The following is a 22,207-nucleotide window of genomic DNA, read 5'->3' as shown; positions in this document are numbered from 1 at the left end:
TTTCTGCATAGAAGACAGACACACTCTTTACACTCACCTGCCAGGTCCCTTACCAACCTATTCTGAGTCATTAGCTAACTCCCTGATTTCTGCTCTATCTCAGCCCCCGGTCTCACCATTGGTTGGGAAAGCTCAGAAGCTACAGACTATATAAAACCGACCCTTCCGGGACAAGAAGTGGCTTAGCAGCTCACCTCAGGCCTAGCTCCTAGAGGGCAGTTCCTGAGCCAGTGGAGGTGACCGTGAGCCCATGCTGCTCGCTGTGGGTTACTTTTGCCATTTGCCATGCCCTTTTGACAGCCCCAGGGGTCAGTACCAGCATTTGTATTGCCAGTTCTGGCACCAGGAAATGCGGGGGGAACTGAGTGAGGCAGATGATTGCAGCTGCTTGGAAGTACTCCAGATGCGGAGGAGCCGTGTTGAATCCATGGGTGAGAAAGAGCTCATGGAAAGAGCCTCAGGTGGGCTTGAGGAGGGGATGTCTACCGACCATTCCCACCTGTTTTCTCCACCCACCCTTGAGAGGTGTCGAGAATCTCCTTGAACAGAAGCAGGTGTAAGTTACTACGTTTCAATCACCCAACTCATCTCCAGTACTAAAAAAGCATTATAGTGAGAAAGTTAATCAATATAGCATGACGGTGGCTAAAAATGACCAAAAGAGATATCAACTATATTTTTAAAACTTGGCTTCTCATCAGTGGGCATGAAAAATATCAGGTAATCCCTACTGGCTTCCACCTCTTTCTCCTCACTTTCTAGTCTAGAAGCAAGAAGAGGGTCCCACAGACCAGGCTAGTGTGGGGGCGTCGTGGGGGAGCTTCTGATTTGTCTTCTACCAAACCTGCGTTTCCTGAGGTTCTCTGGATATTTCCCTTGAAAGGACATAAAAAAAACAAAAACAAAAACGAAACAATTCCGTTTTAACTCCCCTGTCTCCCCTGCATTCTGAAACACCCTCCTGTTTCCTTTCCCTGGTGCCCGTACTCTGGGCCTCAGCCCTCAAGGAGGGACTCTAATCTCTTTTCCTCTCCCATGGCCATTCAAGGGCAATTCCTACAGAGTGGCTATTACAAGAGAAAAACAAGCGCTTGCGTTAGGAAGAGGAACCAAGTTGTCCCAGAGTCCCCAAGAGTCAATCTCCCAGCACCACACACCCAGCATCAGGAGCCTTAGTGCCGACCTTTATTTGCTCTTCGTCCCTCGCGTGGGAAGTACATTCTAAGTGGAGCAGTAAGGGTGCTATGGGCGGGTCCTGACCGAGGGCGTTATCCTTAGGCCTTCTGGGTGGTCGCCAGACTCCTGAGGCGGGGGGCGGGGCGCAGAGGGGTCAGCAGGACGGAGGGGGCTGCCTGTCTTAAGAACTTGTGTCTCGGGTCCAGAGGATGCGCCCCTCCGCCCGGTGAGCGACAGCTGTGCGCACCTGCCCGGCTCTGCGCGGTGGCTCCGCCCGCAGGTGGGCGGGGCGGGGCGGGGCGGGGGCGGGGCCGGGTCACGCGTGGGGGCGGGGCGAGGCGGGGCCGGTGGCCTCCAGGCTGCGGACCGGGATGCGCGGCTCGGGGTGCGCGGGCCACGGCGGCGGCCTGCCCAGGTTTGCGGGCCGTGGGATGGTGGGGCGTGGGCTTGTGTGGGCTTCTCCTCTCTCCTTGCCGCCCTCCCCGGTGTGGGATTATCATAAGGGGTTTTCTGTGCTCTGGTGAAAAGGAGGTGAGGCGGGACCCTGGTTGGAGCAAAAAGTATTTACAGTCCAGAGGAACTCCCCTCGGTCCCCTCTAATCTTCGCCTGGGCGAAGGTTTAGCCCTCAAAATTAGCCCTCTGCATGTAGCTTCTGATGGGGGGATTTTTTTTTTTTTAAACTTGTGACATAGAAAGTATAATCACTTTTTTTTTCCCCAATAGCTCCCCAAAGCAGTGCCTAAACAGTCTTTCCTGAATGAAGGCAACCGAAAAAAAAAAACCCACACAGATTATGCTAAAATGCAATTCTGACTGATTACCCAGAGTTTAGTCCCCTGTTCAAGTTTATTGAAAGAGAAATTAGATCCAGGCGTTTGTTGGATTCTGGGATGATTTTCATTCTTGTGCTTGCTTTTTGCCTTCTCCCTCCTCCCCCCAAATGCCATACGCCTTTGTAACACCTTGTTTTGGATTTCAGCAGAGTTAATTTCTTAATAGAAAACAAAAGGCTATTGAGTCAGGAGGGAGCTGGTAGGGTAAAGAAGCATGTGTGTGTTAGCAAAACATGGGGATTCTCTAAAATGAATTCAGAGCTTCAAACATTGGGACCACATCTTAAATCTGAAATCTCTTGTTTGAGAGAAGAGGGAAGTGTGTAAATTGTCCTATAAATGATATAGGAAAATGTACCTTGGAAAGAGGGAAAAAACTTGTGATTTCCTTACTGAAAAGTCAGGAGGATGCTGCCAGGTGCTGTGAACAGCCGTTACCACAAGCCTTATATCTTGTTAGTATCCTGGTTTTTCCTTAGGAGTGTGAATCCAGCTGCTTGGAGTTTTAGTGACCAATTTTTTTTTAAGATTTTTTTTTTTTTATGATCAATGTGTGTGGGAGAGGTGTTTTATATTTGAGGCAATCAGTAGAATAGAATACCAGGGACCTCAATGAAAATTTTGAGGCCCACTGAATTTAGGAAAGACTAATGTTTTAAATGAATTTTTCTTATAACTGGGAAGATGTATTGGTGTATGAAACTATGTGCAATTCCATGTAAATGGCATTTAGCTTTTGAATCATTTTCAAATGGTCACTGGTTGGTAAATAATAGGGTGAATGGGGTATATCCAAACTGTATCACGTTTGACACAGTTCAATAATTATATGCAAAACTGGCCTGCCCACTGGTAGATAGTCACTCTAATAACGAGGTACGAATGTTCTTTAATCACTCATGGAGAAGGGCTCATTATTTGAAAGACTTCAAGAGAGCTAGCCTTGACTTCTCATTCTGCTTCTAAGAACCGATCAGTTAGTAAACCACCCCTGTGAACACCTGGGTTTGGAGGAGTTAATGTCCTTTTGATAGTAAGCTACTTGTCCAGGGTATTCTAGAGTCTGCATTTCATCCGAAGTGATTTGCAAAGATAAAACTCTTCTTCCATTGACAAAACTAGGTACAACTATGGAAGAACTGGAAAGGCTCAACAAAGAAATTGAATCTGTCAAGACTGAAGTTGAAGAAAAGCAGGAGAGGTTCTCCAAGTTAACTTTAACACTTGAAGAACTATCTCAAAGCCACATCGCCTCCCGGAGTGACAAAAATATGAGGCAAGATGTTCTTGAATATAATAGCCTACTTCCAAAGCAGAAGTGGAATGAACCATCAAAGAACGAAGAGAGTCAGCCTAGAAAGTATGTGCTGGACCACAAATGTCTGGCAACGGATCTAGAATATGATCCCTTGCTGAATTATTCTGCAGGGCTGCTTGGGGCATCGAAAGCAGGGCAAGATAAGACTGATACACGACACCTCTGCACCTGGAAAAAATCTGTGGGTGAAAATTGCCACAAGCCCCAGGAGAGCCAAAGACCTTATGTTTCACCAATAAGAATTATGATAAATCTTCAAGAATCTGATGAAGATGACCTTGTAATGGATGTACCTCCAATCATGCCTATTGCTAAGAAATCTAAACCATTGAGAGGCTTCAAATATCAGAATATAGACGAAAGGATACATATAATGTCCTCAGAGGAGAGAAATCTTCAAATAAGTGGCACCGAAGAGGAAAAAATAGATAAAACCCAACCAACCACACTGATAGATGATGATGGTAACAAATCAGAACCACCAAAATTGCTCATGCAAAACTCCCTAGTTAAAAAAAGTAACATAAACTTGTATGGTGTTAAAAACCACATGTCTGAGATGGGAAGCTTTGGTGGTGAGAGAAACTATGTCTGTATTTCAGAAGAAAGTATATCTTGTGCACCTCTCAGTGACAGAGAAATACGGAACAGAATCCATGATGATAATTACCCACAGAGTAAAAAATACATAAAAACAATTTATGATTCTCAGAATGAAGAAAGTGAATGTCGTTACTCAAGCCAGCCCCAAATCTCTTCCCCGGATGAGCATGCGGAAGACAAAGTGCTGAGAGAACAAGATGATAGTCAAGACTTCACTACTTTTGAAGACCACAAGTTAGTCGAATTTGATTTTGATAAGGAACATACTGAAGAGGACACTCCCTCTGATTATGACGACACGATGAAGGAATGTCTACAGATTTTCACTGAGTTCACAGAAAGTGAAGCTTGTAGAGAGACTACTAAACAGGTCAGTCCAGTTTTTTTTTTTAATCTTTTTCCTAAATTTAAAGGAGTTTCCCTTAAGTGCATACTTTATTCTAAACTCTATGGAAATATGAATTCTATAATGTGTATATAATACATACTGATTCTTGTGATCAGTAATATATTGGAACGACAAGGCAAAAGCCTTGATAACTGGCCAGCTATAGTGTCTCATAGACTTGACAGATTCCAGAGGCTGTGGTACTACATACAGCAGCTTACAGTTGATTTCCCAACTTAGAGAAATCTTCTATAGTAGTGTATGCATGTCAAATTCAAATTATTTTTTTGTGAATTATTTCTTAATAAGTCGCCCAGTATTTGGTAGCTTGGATTCCTGTGGCTTTTCAGGAATCGTGCTAGATTTGCCTTTACTCTGCTAAAATTGGATAATTCTTATCTTTTTCCCACTAGGCTTCAGGAAAGCAAATGGAATTAGAGATGTTGTATTGTCAAAACACTTCTGGACCAAAAAGGAGAATTGCACATATTGCCAAGTTTGATGTGAGTTTTTTAGTTCCTCACTTGCAGAGCACATGATTTTACAAAGTGCATGCCTTGTCATTCTGAGCTTTAAGTATGTTCCAGTACTTGCTGTCTTGTTATCCATCTGGGGGCACAAGTGGACACTCAATAAGTGGATTCCTCCTTGTAAGCATTTTCTGCATCCTTCATTTCATCCCCCCCCCCAATCATCTAACATTTTGATTAAAAGCAGGTAAGTTGTTATTGCATAGCTTTTTAACTATAGATTTCTATGGTCAGTCCTCATTATTTGGGACACCCAGCGGTTGAGTGCCTCCCTTCAGCCCAGGGCATGCATGATCCTGGAGTCCCGGGATTGAGTCCCACGTCGGGCTCCCTGCATGGAGCCTGCTTCTCTCTCTGCCTATATCTCTGCCTATCTCTCTCTCTCTGTCTCTCATGAATGAATAAATAAAATCTTTAAAAAAAACCTCATTATTTTCAGATTCTGTATTTACGAATTCACCTATTCACTGAAAGTAATTTGTAACCTTAAAATAAGGACTCGTTTTTGTGGTCCTTTGTCAGCCTGCATAATGACAAAAAAATAAATAAATAAAAAGTAAATGCCTCACACACACATTCCCAGCTAAGATTGAACACGGCTATATTGCCTTCTTGTTTCAGCTCTCGTTCTGTTAACATTCGCCCTTTTCTCAATCTACTGAGTGCCATGTTCTTTGAATGTTTGTGGTATTGGTAATTTTGCTGATTAAAATGGCCAAGTATAGGGTTGTCTAGTGTTTCTGAGAGCAAGAAGCCTGTGATGTGCCTCACAGAGAAGATGTCTTAGATAAGCTTTGTATAGGCACGAGATACAGTGCTGTTGACCACAAGTTCACTGTTCACGAATCAGCAATATATACTAAGAGTCTTTAAACAGAAACACACATAAAACAAGGTTAAGTTATTGATTGGTTAACAGAAATGTGACCAGAGACTCACCTGAACCGAACTCTACGTTTGCCCCAGGAGCAACGGTTCAATACTCACTAATGCTTGTTTGTGGGACCCTATAGAACATTAAGTATTGTGAATAAGGGGAATGGGCTATAGATTTCCAAAGTCCTTTAAACTTCCTGTAACATTGTATATGCTGAAGTTCCTTTACGGCATGTAAAGAAGCTAAATAGACACTGCTGTGAGTAGTATTCCTCTACCACTTTTGTGTTAAAAAGTACCATTTAACAAACTGCATTTCTCAGCTCTATTCTGTGTTATTTGTACTTGGTGTACATTGGCAGTAGAATCTTATGCATATATAAAAAAAGTTTATGCTTCCAAGTCCCAAAAGAGAACTTGGGTTCTGGTTCTTCGCACAATAGTTCGATGTCCTTGGGCAAGTTATTTAATTTCTCTGAGCCTCATTTTCTTTATCTGTGAAATGAAGATATTGAGTATCTATCCAAGGGTCAGATATATAGGTATTTAATAAAGTAGTTTCTTTCTCCTTAGGAAAAAAATTGTGGAAGCTAACATTATCTCCCTTTAATTTTTTCTCCCTTAAAATAAAGTCTCACAAATGGAAGTAACAGGACAAAGGAAGATAGAGTTTTAACACTGTAAAAGTATGTTGCCAAATTGCCTTCCAGAAGGGTTGTAGCAGTGTACAGCTCTATATAGTATTTCACAACCTTTCCACAAACCTTTACCAAAAATGGGTATTAAATTTTTTTAAAAACCCGTCCATCTGGGTGAAATTTTATTTCCTTGTTTTCTGTGACATTTATTTTGTTATTAATCAAGCTGAACATCCTTTCTGGTGTTCCATTCTCTTTTTATACTGAATGTTGCTGTAGAGAAGTCTGATGTTAGCCTGCTGTTTCTCCCTGAATGTGTCACCTGATACTTCTGCTGGGTTACCTAAAGCATTCTTTCCTTGACTTCAAATTCCAGTAACGTTGGTAGGATATGTCTTACCGTTAGCTGTTTTGTTAACATTTTTACCTGCATACGAAGTTGTGTCAGTTTCATATGAGAAATAACGTTTTCTCTTATTTCAAGGAAATTTTCTTACATGCTTTAAAGATTCCATTTTTTTTTCTCAGATTATTTCTGAGAATACTCCATTTATGTGTGTATTGTATTACATGGGGTATTATAAATGTAGTCAATTCCAAAAGCCTCTGTGCAAAGAGAAAAAGTGAAATGATCTGTCTTCTCACATTTTTAAATCATTTTGTATTTTCTGTGATGCTTTGTAGGTTCCAACCAGTAAGGAGATCATTAGCCCATTCAGGGAGCCAGTTCCACCACTAATTAGTCATCCTGGAATCCCTCAGGCCCAGCAACAGGCAGTGCAGATAATGGCTGACATCAGGAGTAAGCAGGCTTTTCTTGCTGCCGGGTCAGAACAAAATAAAACCATATTTGCATATCCGATCTCTCAGGCCCAAAGGAAAGCCTCAGGAGGTATGAGAAAATCATTTAGTTAAGAAATGGAATTTTACCTTATTTTAAAGAACCTTTCCTATGAAGTCCACGTATTACCAATTACAGTTAAGTTGTTCACATGGAGCTTTATGTGAAACAATAAGGTTAGCATGATATTTAAATCATTTATGCTGTTTATCCTTAAATGCTAAGCCATAAGAGGTAATATTTTGCAGTATTTCTACGTGGAATGAATAGCCTTATAAATTGTCTAAATTTGTTCTTCTGGTTTATATTGGGATTAGCTATTGGGATTTTTTTCATGTTTACATTTTGTTTCCAGAAAAAATATAGAGTCTATAAAGGAAGTATTATAAAACCTTAAATTGGTAACTAAATTAATCATCTGAGGGTAAGATCACTAAAACTTACCTTTTTTTTTTCTTGTTCTTTAAAACTTCTTAGAAAATTTGCTTATATCAAGTGGCCTTCATGTGGATGTTGTTCTGTCAAGGGAAAAGCCAACTGCAAAGCTAGGCAGAGCACACATTCCTGTGAAAAGTATTGCTTCTATTCCTATAAAGGTATTATAAACTAAGTCTGAAGACTAGAGTTTTATTTCTGATAACCAACTTTCCTGTCTATACATAGAGTCCCTGAGAGAGTGCTTATACTCTTTTTTTTTTTTTTCTGGAGATCCTGCCTTCAGATAAATGCCAGACGCCAGAGAGAAGTTTCCACTTTTCTTGGTTACTGTTAGATACAGTTATTTTCATTTTATGAAAATGATGAAATTTATGTCTGAAAGTCACATTCAGCTATTTTATTTATCCTGTCCATGGAAATACTAGGCATATTCTTAGACCTAAAACTTCTGTGGCTAGGATTAATTTAAGACTGCTCAATTTTTTTTCAAAGGAAAATTTCACATTGGAATATACCTTTCAAGAGACATCCTGTGAGTCTTGTGTATGTGTGAGTGAGAGGGAGAGAGAGAGAGAGAGAGAATGCAAGCAGGCAGGCAGGCAGACCTTTAGTAAATAATGCTATCAGTAATGTAATATAACCTTCCCCCTTTATTTATTTTTCTATTTGTGGCAGTGACTTTTTTTCCCCTGTTTACTAAGTATTCTTCAGCAGAAAACCACTTGTCAATTTTAAGGCTTTCTTCTTCCCTAAAATGCCTCTGAGCTACAACCCAACAATGCAGAGAAGTGTAATATTGACTTTTTTTTCCCCAAAAAAAGTGAGGCAGATTAACTGATTTTAGAGTTCTCATAGTCTTTATACATTCTTCAAGAGGCATGCTAAAATTGTTTATACCTGGGATCATTTAACTGAGGATTCACACATTCTGCATAAATCTTATTTAAGTCTGAGCATTTTTCTTTGTGAAATGGTAACTGACATTGGGACATGCATTTGTTTTAAGAATGGGTAAGGGGCAGACTTTCCTATATGCTGGGCAGAGGAGCACATCAGAGCTCTGCAATTGCAGGTGTGGGGAGTAGAGAGAGGAGTTGAGTACTCAGGTCAGCTCCAGTGGGGTACACGGAGATAACAGCACAGACCCAGCAGTGTCACAGTAAACTCTTGTGCGTGTAGGCCCTTTTATGCCTCATACTATTCTATTTTTAAGAAATTTAAAACTGGACATTATTTTTGAATTTCATTACTGTAGAACTTACCTGAGAGTTTAACTTCTTTCATACACATAGTAGAAATGTTAAACAGAAACATGTGTTTTTCTTTTCTCTAATCAACAACTCTGTATTTAACAAGATGCCAAAATACAGGGTGGCTCATCGCAAGCGGGCTTTGGTCACACCAGAATCCTCTTCCAAAGTCCCTGAGGAAGTGAGACAACACTATGTCAATCTCTTTGTTGAGAAGTATTTGAGAGTTTATAAAACAGAGGATGAGGCTCTTCACAAGGTCAGTACAGAATAATACAGTATATCTAGAGACCCACACATACTTCATAGCTTTTGTGTTGAATAAAAAAAAACTTATGGGGTACAATTAGCAAACAGCTTCATTCATTTTCTCTTCACTTCTTTTTTGAAACTAGGCCGTGGGACCAGTTCCTGGAGGACTTGCCTGGTCTTCTTAAGTTGTCAAGAGTATCCTGGCTGCTCTAGTGACAAAAACTGGCCGAGTCCCATGATTTTCTTATCAAGGCCAGCGGTATATTAATCTGAGTATTGTCTCCCCTCCTTTTTTGGGGCATATACTGTCTAGTGAGCCATAGTCTCCACTACTCCCTACTACATACACCTATTTACTCTCATTTATGGTCCAGGCCTGGTCTCTTGGAGGTACTTGTGTTTGGAAATCCTACTCTAAACCTTTTTTTCAAAACCTTTCAAATCAATAGCAGTTGCTATGGCTCTCATCCCCATCTGTATCTTCAAGAACCTTTGTGGGCTGTGTGAGTAATAAGGAGTCGGGGAACTATGACTCCCTACATGGAATAAGTGCTCTAAGAGAGAGAGAGACACTACTTAGTTCCAAATGATTATTGCAATTCACGTCCAATATTTACAGAATTCTAATCTTTCAAGCATTTTTCTGTTAAAATCTCTAATTACTGTTACACAAACATATAAACATCTGAGCACTAGAGTTGGACTTAGTAGTGCCATCATCTCTGATTGAGGTTAATTCCCATTGCTCTGGGAGTGAATGCAACAAGAGCCAGGTTTCACATCGCTTATGAGGAAGACCTTTATAACTGATATGCTGCCCATACCGTTGCTGCTTCAAAAAGAGGTGAGCTACCAGGTGCTAGAAACATTTGGGATGTAAGTGAAGTTGTCACCTTAACAGATTCTTTTATTAAGAGTGAGGAGGAACTCGGGGATTCTCTTTAGCAGCTCTCTTGAGCTATGCTTCACATTCTACATTAATTCACCCATTTAATGTGTACATACTAGCAACTTAGTATACTCAAGTCCCCCACTTGTACAACCATTACAATCAATTTTAAAACATTTCCATCACCCCAGAAAGATCTCCTGTACCATTTAGGTGTCATACCCCTAGCCCTCCGTATCTCCTAGCCATATTCAACCACTCATTTACTTTCTCTACAATTTGCTATTCTGGTCATTTCTAGAAAAATGAATCCTATAATATGGGGTTCTGTTGTGACCAGCTTAATGTTTTCACTTAGCATACTATTTTCAAGGGTCATCCATTTTGTAGCATGTTATCATTACTTCATTTCTTCTTGCTTAATACTGTTTTATGGATATATCCATCCATTTATCAAGTTGATGGACATTTGAGTAATAGCCACTTATTGGCTATTAATGAACATTTGTACATAAATGGATATTGTAAGACTGTAGAGGTTTAAGAGATCTTTATATATTCTGGATACAAGCTTCTTAGCAGATTGACCATTTGCAAATCTTTTTTTCTTTGGGTTGTATTCTCACTTTTTGATGATATTCTTTGCAGTACAAAAAGTTCTTCATTTTGATGTATTCCAATTCATCTGTTTTTCTTTGTTGCTTGTGCATTTGGTATCATATCTAAGAAACCAAGATAACAAAGATTTATTCCTATTTTATTTTTTTCCTTTGAGTTTTACAAGTTTTAGTTAATACATTTAGGTATATGATCCATTTTTTACATGATTTTTGCACAAGGATGTCCAGTTGTCATAGCATCAGTTGTTGAAAAGACTGTTCTTTCACCATTTATTTTCCTTGTCAACGTTGTCAAAAATCATTTGATCACTAATATTAAATATAAAGGACCATGAATTCTTGACTCTGATTCTGTTTCATTGATCATATTTCTACCTTGTGCCAGTACTACACAATCTTAATTACTGTAGTTTTGTGTAGCAATTGTTAAAGTTGGAACTGTGACTCCTATAAGTTTGCTAAATTTTTCAAATTATTTTGGTCCCTGGCATTGACATAGAACTTTTAGGTGCAGCTAATATCTTCTATGAAAATATTGAGTTACAATTTTAATAGAGATTGCTTGGAATCTAGAGATCAATTTGTAGTAGATTATCATTTAACAATATTAAAAATTGTGAACAATGAACATGGAATGTCTTCCCATTTATTTATCCCCTTTTAATTCCTTTCAACAGGTTTTATAGTTTTTAGACTACAATTCTTGAAATTTTTTGTTAAATTTATTCTTAGGTGTTATGATCTTTTTAATACTACAAATGGAATTTTTTTTAATTTTATTTTCAGATTGTTCATAGCTGGTGTATAAAAATACAATTGATAATTTTATCTTGAATCTTGAAACCTTGCAGTACCTGTTTATTCTACTAGTTTTTAGTGAATTCCTTGAGATTTTCTTTAACCAAGATCATATCATCTGCAAATAAAGGTAGTACTTCTTCCTTTCCAATCTGGGTACATTTTGTATCATTTTCTTGCCTAATTTCCCTAGCACAAACTTCCAGTAGAATATTAAGTAGAGAGGGTGGGGGGGCATCCTTGTCTTATTCCTTTCCATAAAGGAACAAGTCATTCTTCATTAAATACAGTGGTAATTGTGGATTGTTTTGTTTTTGCATGTCCTTTATCAGGTTGAAGAAGTTCCCTTCTATTCCTAGGTTAAGTGGCTTATTGTGTTGGATTTTCTTAAAGACTTTTTTCCATATCTCTTGAGATGAATACAGGGCAAAAACTGTATGACAATTAATGTAGTATATTACATGGTTGTGGGTTGGGTTATTTTTGTTTGTGTGTGTGGGTGGTATTTTTGTTTTTATCTTTAATGCATTTCTTGTATAAACCCCCTTGGTTATGGTGTATAACCCTGTGTCACTAGATTCAATATACTAGAATTTTATTGAGGATTTTTGTGTCATTATTAATCAGGTCTACAGACATCAGTCTGTAACTTTCTTATTAAAATACTACTGTTTTAATTGTGATAAAATATGCATGACACAAAATTTTCCATTTTAACCACTTTAAGTGCACAATTTAGTGGTATTGGATATACTCACAGTGTTGTTTAACCAATACTACTATTTCCAGAGCTCTTTCTTCATCCCAAACAAACTTTGTATCTATTAAAGAGTAACTTGTCATTCTTCTCTTCCTTAAACTCCAGGCAGCCTCTGTTTGACTTTCTGTCTCAGTGAATTTGCTTACTCTAGGTACCCCATCTGAGTGGACTCATGTGATATTTGTCCTTTTGTGTCTGGCTTTGTTGACTTAGTATAATGTTTTCAAAGTTCATTCATGTTGTAGCACATATCAGAATTTCATTCTTTTTGAAAGCTGAATATTTTATAATGTGATACCACATTTCTTTATTTCTCTGGTGATAAACATTGTATTTGCTTGTGGTAACTTTGTTTTTGCGTTTCAGGGTTATAATAGAACGAGATGGAAAGAGTTCTGTCTTTTTGGAGGATTTTGTGAATGGTTTCTATTCCTTTTTTAAAAAACATCTTTAAATATTGGAGAATTCATCAGTGAGGTGGGCTTGTGGGAATTTCTTTTTAATTACTAATTCATCTCAGGTCAACTTGAGTCAATTTCAGGAGGTTTTATTTTTGTAGAATTTCCCATTTCATCTAAATTTTCTAATATGTTAGTACATGGTATTCCATACATATAGTGTTTGTCGTGTTCCTTTAGAATTATTTTTATTTTTGTCAGTTCTATAGTGATGCCTCCTCTTTAATCATTGATTTCAGTAATTTGAGTCTCTTTCTTTTTTCTTGATCACCCTTGCCAAAGTTTTGTCAATTTTGTTGATCTTTTTAAAGAACCAACTTTTAGTTTTGTTAGTTATCCTATCTTAGGAAATTCTTTATTTCATTTATTTCCACTCTTTACTATTTCCTTCCTACTATTTCTTTGGGTTCAGTTTGTTATTAAAATTATAGTTTAAGATGGAAGGCAAGGTTATTTGAGATCTTTTTAATAAAGCCATTTGCAGTAGCAGTTATTCTCTAATCACTGCTTTAGCTGTATCTCAAAAGGTCTGATACATTGTTTCTATTTATATGCATCTCAATTTTTAAATCTCCCTTTTGATTTTTTTCTTACTCCATTGTGTAATTTAGGTTCCACATATTTGTGGATTTCCCAAATTTCCCATTATTGACTTGTAATATGATACTATTGTGGTCAGAGAACATACTTTGTATGATGTAAATCCTTTTAAATTTATTGAGAATTGGGACACCTGGGTGGTTCAGCAGTTGAGCATCTGCCTTCTGCTCAGGGTGTGATCCTGGGTCGGGGGATAGAGTCCCGCATTGGGCTCCCTGCAAGGAGCCTGCTTCTCCCTCTTCCTATGCCTTTGCCTCTCATGAATAAATAAATAAAATCTTAAAAAAATAAATTTATTGAGGATTATTTTATGGCCTAACACAAGATCTGTTTTGGGAAATGTCCCATGTGTGCTTGAGAAGCTTATATATTCTGCTGTTATTGCGTGAAGTATTCTATAGATGTCTACTAGGTATAGTTGATTCATAGTGTTGTTGAAATGCTCTATTTTCTTCACCATATGACATGTTTCCATGATTGAGTATTGAGGTCTCCTTGACCCTGGCTGAAAGAGAACTTTCTATTTTAAGTATAGATAATTCAACAGTGTGTACTTAACCCAATTTGGTGGCCAGTTCTTAAGCTTTTTTTTGCCTTTTCCAACTTGGCATTGTGAACCACCATTGTTTGGACCCAGGATATTGCCTCCCCAGTGGCAGTGGATCTTATCATATATGTCATTGTAATTGGTTCTGATGGCTTCCACCAGCTTAGCCAGAGCTCCTTTGTCTTTCAAGTTAATCTGTGTGAAGGTGACAGTGCGGGTCTTCCTGTGGACCATATGCCCTAGCTTGGCTTCCCCTTGTTAATGCAGTAGGGAACCCCCATCTTACAACACAGAACAGACAGGAAGACCCCAAGCTCAATAGGATCCACATCATGTACAATCACTACCAGCTGAGCCTTCTTGTTTTCCACCGTGGTGGTGACAGTATTAACCCCAGCTCAAAGAGCAGGAGGCCTCTTAGTGGGGACATCCCCTTTTCTGGAAGCTTTCTCCTCAGCCTGCTTCTTCTCTTGCATTGTTTCTGGTCTATGGGCCAGCTTAAGCCAATGAGTAGCTCTTTGGTGGTCCAAGGCCTGGGTGAACTGATTAATCACAGGAGACACTTTTAAACATGTATACAGAGTAGCCCTTTGCTGCTGCAGCTAGATATAGCAGGGCCATTTGACAAAGCTGGCGAGGTCCCTTTTGGGCTGGATATCTTATCCAAGGCCAAAAATCTTGGGCCTTTTCTGAAACTGACGAGCTTCTTGGCCTTCTGCTGCTTTGCAATAGCAGGGGCCAGGGCCACCTTCTTCCCCTTAGCCTTCTTTCCTTTTGGCATCTTGGATAGCTAGAGAAGAGAGAAACTTGAGGTCTTCATTCTTAATGTTGAATTGTTATTTCTTACTTGAGTTCTGTCAGCTTTTGCCTTTTCTATTTTGGTGCTCTGTTATTGGAGGCATATTTGTTTATAATTATTCTGTCTCTCTGATGGAACATGTTATCATGTCTTTGTCTCTAGTAACAACTTTTGTTTTAAAATCTACATTGTCTCAAAAACAGTAAGATACCTAGGAATAAACCTAACTAAAGAAGTAAATGATCTGTATGCTGAAAACTGTAGAACACTTATGAAAGAAATTGAAGAGGATACAAAGAAATGGAAAAGCATTCTATTCTTGTGGATTGGAAGAACAAACATTGTTAAAATGTCTATACTACCCAAAGTAATCCACACACATAATGTAATTCCTATCAAAATACAAACAGCATTTTTCACAGAGCTAGAACACACAGTCCTAAAATGTGTATGGAACCACAAATGACCCCGAATAGCCAAAGCAATTCTGAAAAAGAAAAAACAATGGAGGCATTACAATTCTGGATTTTAAGCTATATTACAAAGCTGTGGTCATCAAGGCACTATGGTGCTGGCACAAAAACAGGTACAAAGATGAATGGAACAAAATAGAGAACCCAGAAATGGACCCACTACTATATGGTCAACTAATCTTCAACAAAGTAGGAAAGAAAATCCAATGGAAAAAGATCAGCTCTTCAACAAGTAATTTTGGGAAAACTGGACAGCAACATGCTGAAGAATAAAACTGGACCACTTTTTTTATACCATACACAAAAGTAAATTCAAAATAGATGAAAGGCCTAAATGTGAGACAGGAAACCATCAGAATCCTAGAGGAGAACACAGGCAGAAACCTCTTTGACCTTGGCCATAGCAACTTCTCACTAGATATGTATCATAAGGCAAGGGACACAAAAACAAAAATGAACTATTGGGACTTCAGATAAAAAGCTTCTGTACAACAAAGGAAACAGTCAACAAAACTAAGAGGCAGCCTGCAGAATAGAAGAAGGTATTTGCAAATTACCTATCTGATAAAGGAATAGAATCCAAAAATCTATAAAGAACTTATCAAACTCAACACCCCCAAAAACTAAGTAATCCAGTTAAGAAATGGGCAGAAGACACGAACAGATGTTCTTCCAAAGAAGTCATACATATGGCCAACAAACACATGAAATATTGCTCTATCACTTGGCATCAGGGAAATACAAATAAAAAACAATGAGATACTACCTCACACCTATCAGAATGGCTAAAGTTAACAACACAAGAAACATCAGGTGTTGGTGAGGATGTGGAGAAGGGGGAACCCTCTTGGACTGTTGGCAGGAATGCAAATTAGTGCAGCTACTCTGGAGAACGGTATAGAGACTCCTCAAAAAGGTAAAAATAGAACTACCCTACAATCCAGCAATTGAACTATTAGTTATTTACCCAAAGAATACAAAAATACAGATTTGAAGGAGTACATGTACTCTGATGTTTATAGTAGCATTATCAACAATAGCCAAATTATGGAGAGGATCCAAAAGTCCATCAACTGATGTATGGATAAAGAAGATGTGTTTTATATATATATACAATGGACTATTATTACTTAGCCATCAGAAAAAAATGAAATCTTGCCATTTGCTATGATGTGGGTGGGACTAGAGAGTATTATGTTAAGTGAAATAAATCAGAGAAAGACAAATACCATATGATCTTACTCATGTGGAATTTAAGAAGAAAAACAGATGAACATATGGGAAGGGGGGAAAGAAGAAAAAAGAGAAAGAGAAGCAAACCATAAGAGACTCTTAATGATAGAGAACAAACTGAGGGTTGATGGAGGGAGGTGGGTGGGGGGTGGGTTAAATGGGTGATGGGTATTAAGGAAGGCACTTGCTATGGTGAGCACTGGGTGTTGTATGTAAGTGATGAATCACTGAATTCTACTCCAGAAACCAGTATTGCACTATATATTCACTAATAATTTTAAATTTAAAAAGTTTTTTAATCTGTTTTGTCTGATATTAGTATAGCCATTCCAAATATGTTTTGCTATTTACAAAGTACTTATTTTTTCCTTTATTTTCAGCCTGTTTGGTCTTTAAATCTAGTGTCTATTTTGGGGTGCCTGGGTGGCTCAGTTGGTAAAGCATACAACTCTTGATCTCAGGGTCATAAGTTTGACCCCATGTTGGGTGACACTTAGACACTTTAGATCTTTCTTTTTTCATCTTCTAGGCAGCATACAATTAAGTATATTTTCCCCAATTTTCTAATCTCGGCTTTTGATTGGAATATTTAATCAATTTACATTGATTAGTTAACTAATGACCAACAGGGGGATTTACATCATCTATTTGGCTGTTTTCTATGTCTTGTGTCTTTTTATTTTCTCTATAATTAGTACTTTTTTGTATATTAAGTAGATATTTTCTAGTGTAACATTTAAATGCCCTGGCATTTCTTTGGCTATATTTTTTTAGTTATTGTCTTAGTTTTGCCCTGAGGATTACAGTTACCATATTAAATTATAACAATCTAGTTCAGATTAAAACCTTGATTTCAATAGTATACAAAAATTTTGTCCCTATATGTTTCCTACCCCCTCCTTTATACTATTATTATCATACATTTTATAAGCCTATCAGCACAATTTTATAATTATTCTATGCTATTGTTAAAATAGAAAAGGATTATAAACAAACACATTTATTCTCTTTTATATTTTCCTATGAAGTTATATTTGCCAATATTCTTTATTTCTCATGTGGATTCAAATAACCATCTAGTGGATACCTGGGTGGCTCAGTCAGTTAAGTGTCTGCCTTCAGCTTAGGTCATGATCCTGGAATCCCAGGATTGAGTCCTTCATTGGGCTCCCCATTCAGCGGGGAGTCTGCTTCTCTCTCTGACTCTCTGCCCTTTTATGCTCTCTCTCTCTGAAAATCTTTTAAAAAATGAAAACAAAAAGCAAAACTCCCAAACCACCAAATAACCATCTAGCATACCTGTTGTTGAGCCCTGATTTTTTTACACTTTTTACAATTTTTACACTTTTTAATCCAGAACTTCTAAAAAATTTATTTTTTGAGTTTTTCTTTACTCAAGTTCCCTGTGTGTTAAGACACCATTTTCTTTTCTTTTGTTTTTTTTTTAAGACACCATTTTCTTTCATTCTTTAAACATGGTTACCTTAAGTTTTTTAGACATACTTACAAAATCTGCCTACTACCTACTAAGTCCAAAACCTGGACTTTCTCAGGGATGTTTTCTCTTGGCTGTTTTTTTTTTCCTTTATGAGATACACTTTTTTTGTTTTGTTACATGAGTCATAATTTTTTTTGAAGAGCATTTGGTTAAATAGTATATTGTGATAAATCTGGTGTCAGATACATTTTGTTGTTGCTAGGTTTTGTTTTCCTTGTTGCTAATTACTTGTTTAGTGACAAACAAGTCCTGTTACTGGACTAATTCTGTAGATTTTGTATTCATTTCAGTATATGGCTACTAAGTTCTCTGGTAGCATTGTTTTTTAAGTTATATTTTATTTTAAGGCTGACTTCAAAGGGGTCACCCTCTGTCAGCATAATTTTCTGGTCAGCCAATGACTGGTTAGAAAATTGTCTTAAATGCCTTGTCTATATGTCTTCCTCCATTTGCCAAGGGCCCTATGTGACAAGACATGCCCTAAAACTTACCACAGTTTGTACATAGCATTAACTTTTACTTCCTGCTTGTGCCAGGGCTTCAAGAACAGCCTTATAGGGCCTTCTCTTTTCCTATGTCTTTCCTGGCCACCTCTTAAGCCCCAGGAATATGTCAGAGGTTTTCAGAGTTCTTTATGGTCATCTAGATCTCCAAGATTGTTAAAAAAAATTCCTGGCCAGGGACACCTGGGTGGCTCAGTAGTTGAGCATCTGCCTTGATGATCATGGGGTCCAGGATCAAGTCCCATATCGGGCTCCCTGCAGGGAGCCTGCTTCTCCTTCTGCTTATGTCTCTGCCTCTCTCTCTGTGTGTCTCTCATGAATAAGTAAATAGAATCTTAAAAAAAAAAAAATCCTGGCCAGATTCCTGTTTGCCAATTGGGAAATCGTAACCTTGGGTAGCTTCTGTATTGCCACCCAATTGCTAACTGTTTTAATAGCACCCTGGGAATAGGTACCTCTGCCCCCGTGAGCTGAGTTCAGAGTCTAAATACCCACAACACCCTGGGAATAGAGATTTTCCACGGAGCTGCTTGTTCAGACAAAATATTGACTGTGCTCTGGGGATGATGCTTATCATGTAGCCAAAAAAAAAAAAAAAAAAGTCTCTCTCCTCTGTTGGCTACCAGGCTGCCAACCTTTTACTGCTATGCTGTTAAGCTGGGGGTGAGAAAAGCCTCAACTAAGATGGTATCGACCCCACTGTTTTACCGAGGTTCAGTAGTTTCTCTTAGGTAATTTTCCATTTGTTCTGTGGCTTTGGTTAATTTTCAGAGTTTTGAAATGGTTTTGCCAGTATTTTTATTTTAATGGGACAGTGAGTTCATGAAAGTTCTTATCCTGCCGTTCCAGAAGTCTGTCTCCTCTAGGATTCTATATTGGTTGTTAAAGAATAATGGCAAATCGAATAAACAAAAAAGCAGTCTCTTACAGAGAAATGTTACCCTTTTTTGTTTGTTTTCTTTTCTCTCCCCAACCCACGCCCCCCCCCCCCCACCTCCCACGACTTTCTCTCTGTGAAGTTAGTATAGTGAGAAAAGTCTTGGCCTTGGCATTTGGGCACACCTGGATTCAGTTACTGGCTCTGCAACAGTAAAATATTTACTTTTTCTTGACCTCATAGATGTTAGTGATGACAGCACCTATGCCCACAGAATCATGATGAAGACTGAGAAAATATTTAATGAGCTTATATCAAAGCTGCACATACTCGGTGCTCCATAAAGTATCAATATACTATTATTTTATTCCTTTTACCTGTTTCTGTCAGATTTCATCCACTTTTCTTTTTTACTACCTATGTTAATGAGTCCTGGTGTAAAAATAGTAATTACTTTATAGCTTTAGAAAAGTAACATACAAAATAAAGATGATGAAAAGAGGATCATGTCTTCCCTTTGCTGTGTGATCTTAAGCAAAGTATTTAGCAATTTGGGCTTAGTTTCCTCACTTTTAGATGAGAATAATAGTATGTGCCTTTGATACATTAGGGGCTCCCTTTGAGAATTGAATGAATTCATGTACACTGTAGGCTTTTTGCACTGTACATTCTATACTGTGGTTTTAGTTTGTAACGATAAGTATTTAGTTCTTAGATTTGATTCATTGGATAAGTTTATTTTTTTCTTTTCTCTTAAGAACCATAAACATAAAAATGTAAAATAAGTTGTTTTTTATTTGTGCCACCATTTTTCCCCATCCCTCGAGTTAAATATTTTGCCATATTTATTCCAGTATATCATAAATGATATTTATTATCCTTAGACTTGAGATTTGATATTTTTTGTTATTCACTTCATGCTCTAGGCTAAAATAGAAGAAAAGACCATTTATGAACGCTGTGGCAGTAGAAATATGTATGTGAACATAGCAATAAATACTCTTAAGAAGCTGAGACATCAAGGTAATTTGTTTTTAATTAGTCAAGTGGTAAGATAAAAACTTGTGATGAACACCTGACACTGAATGTGTTGTTTCATTAGGGTCATTTTTAGATACTCTGTATTTTTAAAATATTCTCATGAGTAGAATGTGAAGTGGGATTTTTGGTTGAAGATAACAAATTAGACTTGATAATAGACAAAGGAATATAATTCCTCAAGAGTGGTTATCACAAAGATATTTAAACTTGGTTTTTGGTTATAAAAGCAACCCATTCATGCAGAATAGTATTTCTTTGTTTTCATTATTCCCCCTCAGGCCTCTTTTTAGACACTTTTTTTCTACCAACTCCACCGCAGCCCCCAGTAATATTAAGTATTAAGGGATAATATTTTGTTGGATAAGGTTGAGTTTTGGAGAGCCACTACTATTGTAATGACTATGATTTTTTTTTTATTCCATAAAAGCCAGTTTTGTTTGCTCAGGGTCAGTACCACCCCCATTGAGAATACAAGGCATGAATTCAAATAATACAGAAAAGTATTAAAAAACAAAACAGCTAGGGGCATGTGGGTGGCCAGTCAGTTAAGCATCCAACTCTTGATTTTGGCCCAAGTCATGATCTCAGGGTGGTGAGATTGAGTTTCACATTTGGGTTCCATGCTGGATGTGGAAACTGCTTAAGATTCTCTTGCAGAATCTTAAGAGGGAGAGGAGCAAGAGGAAACTTGCTCCTCTCCCTCTCCCCCACCCCCACTCCTACTCATGCTCTCTCTCTTAAAAAAAAAAAAAAAGCCAAATTTCCAAATCTTCTATATAGACCCTGCTATAATGAATACAGAAATAAAATTTTAATAATTTAAATGAATACAATCATGTTATGCATAGTTTAACTTTTCTCACTGAGTAAGGTATCCTAGAAATCTCTAGTCAAGTTAATCTAGAATTTGTTAACATCTAGATCTGTTGTATACTTTTTAATGACTACATGATAATCAATTATATAGAGTCTATACTATTGATGTTCCATTTTGTGTAATGCAGATGAAACAAATGCATCTGAGTATTTAAGTTGATTACATGTTTTTTTTACCATAAGTTCTATGATTAATGGAGTGTGAACTCTAACATTTCCTCATTCTAGAGCATATATATCCTTAGCATAAATTCCTGTGCACAGACTAGCTAGCAGAAAGGGTCTGCATGTTTAAAATTAGTAAATATTTCTAACTGCCTCCAGAAAGTGTTTACCCCACCTATAAGGTAAGAGAATGTGTGTTTGTCCTCACACCTTGCAAAAGTGAATCATTTATCATCTTTCAGAATGTAAAAGTATAGACTAGAAGTGAAGTTATTGTAATCTTTTTTTATTGCTATGAAGACCTTCCATTTCTGCTCTCTTTTTAAATTTCCTTTTTACATCCTTCTGCCCCCCCTTTATTATTGGCCTATTCATCTACAACAACTTTTTGTGTATCCCTTTTTAGTGCACTGCAGATAGTTTTCTTAGTTTTCCACTTGTACTTCAGCCTTATTTATGAAGTTTTTAGTAATATAGAAGGTATTTTCCTTTTTAGTTTCTGGATTTTGTGTCATACTTAGGCTATTAAAATTTCAAGAATATAAAAACTATTAATTCTTTATGGGTTTTTAAAAATATATAGTACTTTAAGTAGACTTAAACGTGAATTATATACACACTCTCATGAACAGACATTTCTTGAAAGGAGACATACAGATGGCTATCAGACACATGAAGAGATGCTCAACATTACCCATCATCAGGGAAATGCAGATCAAAAGTACAATGAGCTATCTCCTCACACCTGTCAGAAGGGCTAAAATCAAAAACACGAGAAACAACAAGTGTTGGTGAAGATGAGGAGGAAAAGGAATCCTCATGCAATGTTGGTGGGCATGCAAACTGTGCAGCCACTGTAGACAAGTATGGTGATTCCTCAAAAAATTAAAAATAAAACTACCCTATGGCCCAGTTACTGCACTACT

At 37.6% G+C, this 22,207-nt stretch overlaps 1 protein-coding gene across 1 annotated transcript in view; it reads left to right on the top strand.

Annotated features, from left to right (window-relative positions):
* Window positions 1-1,519: 1,519 nt before the first annotated feature.
* Window positions 1,520-22,207, top strand: part of LOC102152733 (RNA exonuclease 1 homolog) — a 35,700-nt gene continuing 15,012 nt past the window's right edge. Inside the window, exons 1-7 of the mRNA XM_038552571.1 lie at window positions 1,520-1,591; window positions 3,133-4,301; window positions 4,733-4,822; window positions 7,048-7,255; window positions 7,682-7,800; window positions 8,999-9,151; window positions 20,126-20,222. Coding sequence (XP_038408499.1) covers window positions 3,141-4,301; window positions 4,733-4,822; window positions 7,048-7,255; window positions 7,682-7,800; window positions 8,999-9,151; window positions 20,126-20,222 — 1,828 coding nt within the window. The 5' untranslated portion in view covers window positions 1,520-1,591; window positions 3,133-3,140. The remainder of the gene's footprint in view (window positions 1,592-3,132; window positions 4,302-4,732; window positions 4,823-7,047; window positions 7,256-7,681; window positions 7,801-8,998; window positions 9,152-20,125; window positions 20,223-22,207) is intronic.

Source organism: Canis lupus, chromosome 11 (assembly GCF_011100685.1).
Source record: "Canis lupus familiaris isolate Mischka breed German Shepherd chromosome 11, alternate assembly UU_Cfam_GSD_1.0, whole genome shotgun sequence".
In the NCBI taxonomy this organism is placed as follows: Eukaryota; Metazoa; Chordata; class Mammalia; order Carnivora; family Canidae; genus Canis; species Canis lupus.
Note: the sequence above shows the minus strand (reverse complement) of the source record. Positions and strands in the feature narration are given on the sequence as shown.